Source organism: Mustelus asterias, chromosome 4, assembly GCF_964213995.1.
Source record: "Mustelus asterias chromosome 4, sMusAst1.hap1.1, whole genome shotgun sequence".
NCBI lineage: Eukaryota > Metazoa > Chordata > Chondrichthyes > Carcharhiniformes > Triakidae > Mustelus > Mustelus asterias.
In genome coordinates, this window is record NC_135804.1 from 60287643 (window position 1) to 60299355 (window position 11713).

At 43.8% G+C, this 11713-nt stretch overlaps 1 protein-coding gene across 6 annotated transcripts in view; it reads left to right on the forward strand.

The window, feature by feature from the left end:
- Window positions 1–4508: 4508 nt before the first annotated feature.
- The window catches only part of LOC144492745 (anillin-like), a 62975-nt gene continuing 55770 nt past the window's right edge, over window positions 4509–11713 (forward strand). For 2 of the 6 annotated variants that reach the window (XM_078211126.1, XM_078211127.1), the window contains exons 1-2: window positions 4509–4732; window positions 10771–10902. In XM_078211126.1, coding sequence (XP_078067252.1) covers window positions 10815–10902 — 88 coding nt within the window. In that variant the 5' untranslated portion in view covers window positions 4509–4732; window positions 10771–10814. The remainder of the gene's footprint in view (window positions 4733–10770; window positions 10903–11713) is intronic. The other 4 variants (XM_078211128.1, XM_078211129.1, XM_078211131.1 and 1 more) reach the window with 3 other exon arrangements.

Here is an 11713-nt window from a genome sequence, read left to right on the forward strand (position 1 = left end):
CATGTCCAGCTTGGAGAACATCTTGCCACCTTTTAGCTTGATGAGCAGATTTTTGATCCAGGGCACAGGGTATCTATTGATTTTGGAGACGTGATTGACCGTCCATTTGTGGTCCCCGGAAAGACGAACTGATTTTTCAGGCTTAAGAACAGGGACTACAGGCATGGCCCATTCTGCACATTGCACAGGTTTTATTATACACAAGCTTTCAATGCACCCAAGTTCAGTTTACACCTTCTCCAGCATGGAGTAAGGGACTGGCCTGGCACTGAATTACCTTGGTGCAGTATTGGGGTCAACATAGATCTTTAGCTTGGCTCCTTCTATTTTCCCCAGACCCTTTTGAAAAACTCCTGTGTATCTCGTGATAACCTCACACAGTCCCCCCAATCCTAGCCTGAAGATCTCCAACTGGTTGAGCCAAATCTACTAGAGCCAATCTCTCCCATAAGTCTTGGTCTGTGCCCCCTAAAACAATCAGTGGGAGAGAAGCTGATTGCTGTCTATACGTCACTGGGGTCACTGTGGTGCCTCTTATTTGTAAAGGTTTCCCCATGTAGGTGGCTGAGGAATTGCATGCCTGATTGGAGGTGCTTATAGATCTGTTCTCTGATAATGGAGACTGCGGCTCCTGTGTCCACCTCATCCTTCAAGGGACGGCCATTTACTAGTAATTTCACCACTATTGGGGCAACTTTCATTATTACAATACGATTGAGTTGCAGCTTTACCTATTCCTGAAACATGTGTCCTATGACAATGCTTGCAGTAATCCATCAACTGGCAACTGGCAACTACACAACTTTGGAGTATGTTTTTTAATACTCTTGGAGTCGGGGACTGCCATTCCTTAACTCCCTAGTTGTGACATAGGGGTGCCTATATTGAATGAAGCCCTTTAATACCCGATTGACACAAACACTCTCCATTGAGGACTGGTTGCCTGAGGTCCCTCCCCTAGTTGGAATACATTTCTACCTGATGCCCCTGGTAGCTCCTGAGCCCTTTTTTTTGCATTCGCAAATGACAAGGCTATCTCAGCAGCTTTTTAAACTCCAAATTGGATTCTGCCAACAGCTTCTTTTATATCACATACCAATCTGTCCCACAAGGTTTTATTCAGAGGCGATCCATATTCACAGTGACAAAGGGTCATCCTGACTCAAAACGTTGGTTCTATTCTCTTTCCACAGATGCTGTCAAACCTGCTGAGATTTTCCAGCATTTTCTGTTTTTGTTCCAAATTTGCAATGTTCAGCTAGTTTGCATAACTTAGTCAAGAACTCAGTGAGAGATTTCCCACGGGTTCTCCCAGCCATGTTGAAGTGATATCATTGGAGAATTATCAGGGGCTTCGGGTCGTAGTGGTTTTTTACCAGTTGTACCAGTTCATTAAAGATTTTTGAGGCAGGAGCATCCAGACAGGACAGACTTTTTATTACACTGAAAGTCGGGGCCCCCATGCTATTAGCAATATCACTTTTTGCCTCCTTCAATGTTGTTAGCAGGAAGGCGTAATGCATGCACTCAGTGTATTGGGCCCAGTCTTTCCCACTGTTGTCATAGGGCTCGGGTTTTCCAAAAAGAGGCATAATGGCTTTTTGTTACCAGAGGAATTCTTGATGTACAGAGGTTCATGAGAGAGCGAGATGGACAAAAAAAGATTTTTTCTCCTCATCGCCAATGTAGTAAGTCAGCCAAATGCCAGCTTCCCATCACCAATGCCCTTTATTGTGTACCAAAGAAAGGCCCCTCTCACGGGTTATAGTTAGGTAGTCTTCACCTCAGGATGTACAACCAGTCTGGGTAAAGTTACATGCTTAAAAACCCCCTGTCTACATCAACGGAGATGAACTGGAAATGGTCAAGAGCTTCAAGTATCTAGATATCCAAATCGCCAATAACATGTCCTGGTCCCTCCATGCCAATGCTATAGCTGAGAATGCCCACCACGCCTCTACTTTCTCAGGAGGCTAAGGAAATTTGGCATGTCTGCTACGACTCTCACTAACTTTTACAGACGCACCTTAGTAAGCATCCTGGCTACTTCCCATTGGGTGAACCTCTACTCATCCAACAAGGCAGTTCGTGCTCCATGAAACCCATGGGTAGATCTATCAATAATTCCCCATTGTCTTCATAGGCGTCACAACAGTAAAGTTTTGTGGCGAATCATAAAATGAAAATAGAAAAACTGGAAATACTCATAATCTCAGGCAGTTTATCGCTCAGTGGCTCTGACATCCATCATTATGTAGTGCTTCGAAAGGTTAGTCATGGCACAAATCAATTCCATCTTCTCAGATTGCCTGGATCCATTACACTTTGCACATCGCCACAACAGGTCCACCACAGACACCATCTCCTTGGCCCTACACTCACACCTGGAACACCTGGATACCAAAGACACTTATGTCAGACTCCTATTCATTGCCTACAGCTCAGCCTTCAACACCATTATTCCTAGAAAAGTTATCTTCGACTTCTGTGGCCTAGGGCTCAGCTCCTCCCTCTGCGACTGGATCCTAGACTTCCTAACCCACAGACTGCAAATTAGTAAGGATAGCAACAACACCTCCTCCACGTTTATCCTCAACACCAGTGTCCCACAAGGCCATGTCCTCAGCCCCTTTCTAAACTCCTTATACACCTATGACTGTGTGGTCAAATTCCCCTCCAACTCAATTTTCAGGTTTGCTGATGATACCATTGTAGTGGGTCGGATCTCACACAATGATGAGACAGTGTACAGGAAAGAGATAGGCAATCTGGTGAACGGGTGCAATGACAGTTATCTCTCCCTCAATGTCAGTAAAACTAAGGAGATTGTCATCGACTGCAGGAAGTGTAGTGGAGGGCATGCCCCTGTCTACATCAATGGGGATGAAGTGGAAATGGTCGAGAGCTTCAAGTATCTAGATGTCCAAATCACCAACAACATGTCCTGGTCCCTCCATGCCAACGCTGTAGTTAAGAAAGCCCATCACGCCTCTACTTTCTTAGGAGGCTAAGGAAATTTGGCATGTCCACTCGGACTCTCACCAACTTTTACAGATGCATCAGAGAAAGCATTCTTTCTGGTTGTATCATAGATAGGTATGGCTCCTGCTCTGTCTAAGACTGCAAGAAACTACTAAGGGTCGTGAACAAAGCCCAGTCCATCATGCAAACGAACCTCCCATCCATTGACTCTGTCTACACTTCCTGCTGCCTCAGAAAAGCACTCAGCATAATCAAGGACCTGACGCAACCCGAACATACTCTCTTCCACCTTTTTCTGTCGGGAAAAAGATACAAAAGTCTGAGGTCATGTACCACCCGACTCAAGAACAGCTTCTTCCCTGCTGCCATCAGACTTTTGAATGGACCTACCTTATATTAAGTTGATCTTTCTCTCCACTCTAGCTATGACTTTAACACTACATTCTGCACCATCTCCTTTCCTTCTCTAAGAATGGTATGCTTTGTATAGTGCACAAGAAACAATACTTTTCACTGTGTACTAATACATGTGACAATAATAAAGCAAATCAAATTATCTGTGGGAAGAAACAGAGTTAACATTTCAGGTATCAAAACAGAAACTACTGGAAATACTCAGCAAGTCAGACTGCAGCTGTTCATGATTCATGACCCCACATAAACTTCATCAGTCACCTGGAAACCGTAACTGTGTTTCTCTCCAGAGATGCTGTCTGGCCTGCTTAGGATTGTAAGAAGTCTAACAACACCAGGTTAAAGTCCAACAGGTTTATTTGGTAGTAAACGCCACTAGCTTTCGGAGCGTGCTGCTCCTTCGTCAGGTGGAGTGGGAGATCTGCTCACAAACAGGGCATAGAGAGACACAAACTCAATTTACAGAATAATGATTGGAATGCGATTCTTTACAGCTAATCAAGTCTTAAAGGTACAGACAATGGGAGTGGAAAGAGCATTAAGCACAGGTTAAAGAGATGTGTATTGTCTCCAAACAGGACAGCTAGTGAGATTTTGAAAGTCCAGGCAAGTTGTGGGGGTTACATGTAGTGTGACATGAACCCAAGATTCCGGTTGAGGCCATCCTCATGTGTGCGGAACTTGGCTATCAGTTTCTGCTTAGCGACTCTGCGTTGTTGTGTGTTGTGAAGGCCGCCTTGGAGAACGCTTACCCGAAGATCAGAGGCCGAATGCCCGTGACCGCTGAAGTGCTCCCCAACAGGAAGAGAACAGTCTTGCCTGGTGATTGTCGAGCGGTGTTCATTCATCCGTTGTCGTAGCGTCTGCATGGTTTCCCCAATGTACCATGCCTCAGGACATCCTTTCCTGCAGCGTATCAGGTAGACAACGTTGGCCGAGCTGCAAGAGTATGTACCGTGTACCTGGTGGATGGTGTTCCAGCATTTAGGATTTCCAGCATTTTCAGTTTTCATTTCAGATTTCCAGCATCAGCTGTATTTTAATTTTGTGTGTGTCTCAGTGCGATTATAGAAAGCATCATAGCACTTTCCCACCGGGAGGGGTCCAGAGCCAGGGTGAGCATCTTACATTTGCCAGTGGGCCATCTTGCCTCGCGGACACGCTCCTTGTCTGCCACGCGCAGTGTGCTGGTTTTTGTTGGGGGGGGGGAGGTGGTGACCGTTGCTGGATTCGCATGCGCGGAAAAAGGCGCCGAGTTCAAACGGTAGGAGCAGCAGTTACAGCGGTCGCGGGGGAAGAACGAGGACCGGATCTGGTGGAGGCGGTACGGCTGGCGGTGAGTGAGGGGCTTGTCCGAGTGGAGCTGCTGACCTGCCTGCTTATTGAAGCTTTGGGGGGGGCGCAGCGAGTACCCGGCCCTCGGGTGCGCCAGGGTTAGGGTTAGCCTTGGGTGTGCCCAGGGCTTTCTCTCCCCTTAACTTAATGTTCCCCAAGCTGGGTGGTCAGATTGTTTGTTTGTTTTCATCAATCCACTTGGAAATTGTCAGTTTTTAAGATGAAGTGTTTTCAGAGTTGCCATTCCAAAAAGTCTGGGAAACTTTGTAAAAATCAGAGTTTTAAAGTGAGCTATGTAATAGGACAGTCTGTGCACCATTTTGCCACCACAATTTGTCATAAAACACTTTTTTAACTGGAGCTCTGTGAAACAAACTCCGATTCTGTACTAATGATATGAAGGCAGGTGACCAAACGCCTGGTTAAGGAGGAAAAATAAAGTACATGTTGTCCTCCCTCCTTTGTTGGAATCTCTAAATGGATCTTTGCCTGAAGTTAAGCCTAAGAATTTCTCAGCTGGATGGAATTTGCCCAGTGGCGGTTTGCCAAGTTACACCCTAGTTTAGAAATTCCTGCTGGGTCATGGAATGTGCTTATTACTTATTGGACTCAAGGACAGTTTAATATTAAAAGCTTTTCAACTGTCGTTTTGATAGTATCTGCTGTGCATAACTTGTGTCCTGCAATCACAGTCTTCAGTTTGTTTAAGAAAATGAATTTTGTGTATGCTTTTAAGTCAAGCTGTTTAAGTGAAATTAATATTTCTAAATGGATTATAATTATTTGGGCCTACTCACTTCCACCAGCCAAATATGCTCTAATTCCCTCTCTTCTGAATAGAGAGATTATATTTGAACCTGGATGTGGAGCCACTACGGCTGTGCTTGATCCTGTAGTCTGATTTTTGACGTGCTTTCAGCAAGGATATTGAGAAGTAATTGGGGAACCTGGACACTCTGTCGTTTTCTCTTTCCCCATCACATGAAACCAGATCAGTTGCCTCTTTCAGGATTGCGGATTAGTTAATAAAGAGAAAACAAAAATGAATGGGTCACCTTTGAGATGTTGGGGTATAACTCGTGGAGTCCTGGAGCCTCAGCTATTTGCACTCTATATCAGTAACTTAATGTGTCCAAGATTTCTGATACTTAACTGTGGAGGGCACAAACTGCACAGGAGCAGTGACTGTTAAGTGATTGGCAAATAAGTATATAATGTTGGGAAATGTGAAATTGTCTACTTAGATAGAATGGAAAAGCAGAACTTTAAATATCAATCTGCAGAGGGATTTGGGGCTCCTTGTACATAAATCACAAAGTTGGATACAGCCAACAATTAGGAAGGTAAATGGTATGTTGACCTTTTTACAAGAGGATTTTAGTATATGCATAAAGATGTCCTACTGCAGTTATACAGAGCCTTGGTGTGATTGCACTTGAAGCATAGTGCAGTTTTAGTCTCCTTATCCAAGGAAAAATACACTTACTGTAGATGAAGTGAAAGAAAGATTCACTAAATTAATTCCTAGAAAGGAGGAATTGTCCTCTGAAGAATAAATAGACTTGGCCTTTATTCTCTGGCGTTTAGAAGAATGAGAGGTGATCTCATTCAAACATACAACTTAGATATTTTCAGGAAGGATGTTTCCCTTGGCTGGGGAGCCAGAGGACACAATCTCAGAATAAGGGGCAGGCTATTTAGGACTGAGATGAGGAATTTCTTCACTTGGAGGGTGGTAAATCTTTGGGATTCTTTGCCCTAGATGATGGTAGAGGCTCAGTTGCTGAGTATGTTCAAGACTGAGATAAATTGCTAAATGTTAGAGGGATACATGGATTGTGCAGGAAACTGGTGTTGAAGAATGATCAGCCGTGATTATCTCGTTGAATCGCAGAGCAGGCTCAAAGGGTTGGATGGCCTACTCCTATTTTTTATGTTATGAAGGGAAGTTGAAATTATTCTCCAGTTCTAGATTCACACACGATAGGAAACATCCTCTCAGCACCTCCCCTGTCAAGCCTCTTGAGAATCTTGTGTTTGAGGATCTCATTCTTCTGAACTCAAGTATAGGTTTAACCTTTTCATCATAAGACAGCCACTTCATCACAGGAATCAGCCATAGAATCTCTACCATGCAGAAGGGGGTCATTTGGCCCATCAAGTCTGCACTGACCACAGTTCCACCCAGGATCTCACAAAAGGTTGCTGAAGAAGATTTACGGAGTTGAGGGTAGGATGTTAGCATGGATTGGGGATTGGCTATCTGACAGGAAGCAGAGAGTCGGAATAAATGGGTGCTTTTCTGGTTGGCAGATGGTAACTAGTGGCGTGCCGCAGGGATCGGTACTGGGGCCTCAACTATTTACCATTTATATAGACGATCTGGAGGAGGGGACTGAGTGTAGGGTAACAAAGTTTGCAGGCAACACAAAGATAAGTGGAAAAGTGAATCGTGTGGAGGGTGCAGAAGGTCTGCAGAGAGATTTGGACAGGCTGAGTGAGTGGGCGAGGATCTGGAAGATGGAGTATAACGTTGACAAATGCGAGGTTATTCACTTTGGAGGAAATAATAGCAAATTGGATTATTATCTAAATGGAAAAAAATTGCAACATACTACTGTGCAAAGGGACCTGGGGGTCCTTGTGCATGAGATGCAAAAACCCAGTCTGCAGGTGCAACAGGTGATCAAGAAGGCAAATGGGATGTTGGCCTATATCGCAAGGGGGATAGAATATAAAAGCAGAGATGTCTTGCTGCATCTGTACAGGGCATTGGTGAGGCCGCAGCTGGAATACTGTGTGCAGTATTGGTCCCCTTATTTGCGGAAGGATATATTGGCCTTGCAGGGAGTGCAGAGAAGGTTCACCAGGTTGATACCAGAGATGAGGGGTGTTGATTATGAGGAGAGACTGAGCAGATTGGGTTTGTACTCGTTGGAATTTAGAAGGCTGAGGGGGGATCTTATAGAGACCTATAAGATAATAAAGGGGCTGGATAGGGTAGAGGTGGAGAGATTCTTTCCACTTAGAAAAGAAGCTAGAACTAGAGGGCACAGCCTCAAAATAAAGGGGGGTCAGTTTAGGACAGAGTTGAGGAGGAACTTCTTCTCTCAGAGGGTGGTGAATCTCTGGAATTCTGCCCACTGAAGTGGTGGAGGCTACCTCGTTGAATATGTTTAAATCACGGATAGATGGATTCCTGATCGGTAAGGGAATTGGGGGTTATAGGGATCAGGCGGGTAAGTGGAACTGATCCACTTCAGATCAGCCATGATCTTATTGAATGGCGGGGCAGGCTCAAGGGGCTAGATGGCCTGCTTCTGCTCCTATTTCTTATGTTCTTGATCTATCCCTGTAATCCCATGTATTTACCCTGCTAGTCTGCCTGACACTAAGGGTCAATTTAGCATGGCCAATCAATCTAACCTGCACACCTTTGGACTGTGGGAGGAAACTGGAGCACCCGGTGGAAACCCAAGCGGACACGGGCAGAATGTGCAAACTCCACACAGACAGTGAGCCGAGGCCGGATCCGAACCCGTGTCCCTGGTGCTGTGAGGCAGCAGTGCTAGCCATGTGATGTACAGTCTCTGTCCATTTAAATCTGCTTTTCTATTTTACCTGCCAAAGTGGACAAAGAACAAAGAAAAGCACAGGAATTGGTCCTTCGGCCCTCCAAGCCTGTGCCAATCATGATGCACTACTAAACTTGAAAAAAACCCTCTGCCCGTACTCAGTTCATATCCTTCTATTCCCTCCCTATTCATGTACCCATCCAGATGCCTCTTAAATGTTGCTAATGCGCCTGCTTCCACCACCTTCCCTGGCACTGCATTCTAGGCACCAACCACTATCATGAAAAACTTACCCTGCACATCTCCCTTAAACTTCCCCTTCTCACCTGGAACCTGTGCCCTTGTAATTGGCATTTCCACCCTCGGAAAAAGCCTCTGACTATCTACCCTGTCAATGCCTCATAATTTTCTAGACCTCTAACAGGTCTCCCCTCGGCTTCCATCTTTCCAGTGAAAACAATCCTAGTTTATTCAACCTCTCCTCATAGTCAACACCTTTGAGATCTGGCAACATCCTGATGAACCACCTTTGCACTCTCTCCAAAGCTTCTGTTAGTGTGACTAGAACTGCACGCAATACTCCAAATGCAGCCGAACCAAGATTTTATATAGCTGCAACATGATTTCCCAACTCTTGTACTGAATGCCCCAGCTGATGAAGGCAAGCATGCCATATGCCTTCTTAATCACCTTGGCCACCTGTGTTGCCACTTTTAGGGAGCTGTGCACCTGCACGCCCGGATCCCTCTGTATGTTGATGTTCCTAAGGGTTCTACCATTTACAGTATAATTTACACCTAAATTTGATGCTCCAAAATGAATCATCTCGCATTTGTCCTGATTAAACACCATCTGCCATTTCTGTGCCCAAATCTCCAATCTATCAATATCCTGTTGTATCCTCTGACAATCTCTGGCACTATCAGCAACTCCACCAATCTTCGTGTTACTTACTAATCTGACCACCCACATTTTCCTCCAGATCACACACACATATATAATAGCACTGATCCCTGCAAAATGCCACTAGCCACATTTCTCCATTCTGAAAAACACCCTTCCATCGCTACTCTGTCATCTATAACCAAGCCAATTCTGTATCCAGCCAGCCAGCCCACCCCAAGTCCCCTATTCCTAGTTCTAAATCCTAGTTCCTACAGAAAGATTTTGTACAAAATGCAATGCAGCAAACTGCAATGCAACAAACTCAAGTTACATAGTGTTCATTAGAAATTCCCTGGAAGCTGAACAGAGCATGTTAAAACATTGTAATACATCCTGGCATTGCTTCTGGACAAAAGAACTGTATGCTACCACTCCTGAGAATTAAAGCAAGTCATAAGTTCAGGATTTCGTTCTGTCAGCAATGCAGGCAGTTAACTTTAAACAAAATAAATTCAAATGTCCTATGAAGATTGGAATTGTGTACCATGTGATACCCAATGTATTATCCTGCTGCCAAGTTGGAACTTGTTCAGCTTTGAGACCACAAAATCTAATTGAGCTGAAGCTGTGCTTTGCAAAACAATGAATCTATTTGTGAGGTACAGGACTATACAGATTAGAAAATGCTTGTAGATATCAGGCTCCAGGTCAGAAGCATGCAGCATTCTCTGATGCCTGATTTTGTTTGGTTTGTTCGGTATGTGGCATGTTATGTACAATCTAGATAGTGTTTTTATACATATGCTATGGCAATAACTTGCAATTATAAAATAATGTAATGTATTCTGCTAATGTGGTGATGTGTATCTGGCATGCATTTAACCCTGACCCAAGTGCTGTAACTGGAAAGTTTCACTGGTTCTGGCAAGACTCTTGCAGGCTTCTTTCCAAATTCTTTTACTGCTAATTTTCCCCCAATTCTACATTCATCTCTGGCTCCTGCCAATGGGAGAATTTTTCCAGCGATGTAAAATTTTGTTGCCTCAAATTCACCTTCGAGCTCTGTCCTCACATCTTCTGAGACCCAAAAAATAAAAGTGACCTCCACTCTCATTTGCCCATATATCTGTACCATTAAACTGATCTTTAGAAGTGCACTGTCCTACCCTGCTTGTGTGGGAGTAATTTTGCTTTAATGGTATAACATTGCTCATAATTAATCAGAGGATGTCATGGGAACATATGTCATTTTGTTATTCCGTTATTTATCTGCCTGTATCATGGATCTATTGACTGTCAGTGGCGAATTGTCAGGAGGAATTCCAATTGTGCTTAGCATTTGTTGATCACCATCTCTTTAAACCCTGCACTCTTGCATTTCGATACAAATTTTAGGAAGGTAACTGTAGTGCTCATTTAGAATGCACTTCTGACTTATCTGCTGCTTTGGACCTCATTGTCACAGCAGTATCCTCTTTCCCTCCCCTTTTGGGAAAGCAATCCGCAAGCTACTCTAGAGTCACTTGAATGTAAAGATATACGGTGCGTGATTATTTATTCGGTCTGCCTTCTTTCTTAGGTCGCAGACAGCGAATTGTGCTCCAAAGAAGAAAATAAGAAAAAATGTCTCACATTGTAGAAACAATGTTGCGAGGCCCTTTGAAACGCCTGAGACAGCAGCACCCTGTGAACAATGATGAAAACAGCAGTGGTGAGTTGGAAGGTTAAATTGCAAGCAGTTCTTCCCTGAAAATGCTCCCACTCAATGCTACTGAGCTATAAAAAGTGGATGGAGAGAATCTTGCATTGAAGTTTGTTTGGAATGTGAAATGTCTGTCCACAACTGGTAGCCTGGTGTTTTTTTATCCCCTCTTCTGAGATAGCTGCAACAGTTGTTTGAACTGCATCAAAATGTTTGTGAAATTCCTCTGGGCCTCTGAAGTGATTGTGTTGAATGCAGTAGTTTGTGTTCTGTTCTAGATTCCATTATTATCGCTATCATTATTCTAAATTCGTCCTTCATACATTAGGATTTACCGGCCTGTGGAAATGCCCATTGCTCCAGAACCACTGTCAAATACCCTTGAAATCCAAAACTTGCATCCTTTTGCTATTTGTCAAGTCCCATTTTGTGCATGTACATATGAAAAGATGGATTCAAATTGACAAGTGTTTTCGTTAACACTGAGTCACATTGCAACTAAATGACCTAGTTCATTTCAAAGGAAGTAGAACTTGGAAATTTTTTCCCAACCCTCAAATGTGGTGAAAAAGATGTTTCAGGGATGTGTAGTGGTAAAGTATATTTTGTACACAAGGACATCAACTTCCTTCAGAAACCTCTTCATGCTCCCTTTTGAATGCTAGCATTGCATGAGCTGGCACCTTATTCCAAAAGTCTGCCATCCTCGACAGTCAAGTAGGAAAACCTCTCGACATCTACCCTAGTTTTGAGCTTCTATGTTCCCTTATTCTCCTACGTTTAGTCAAATAATAGGACATGGTCTAGTCTTTTCATTAAC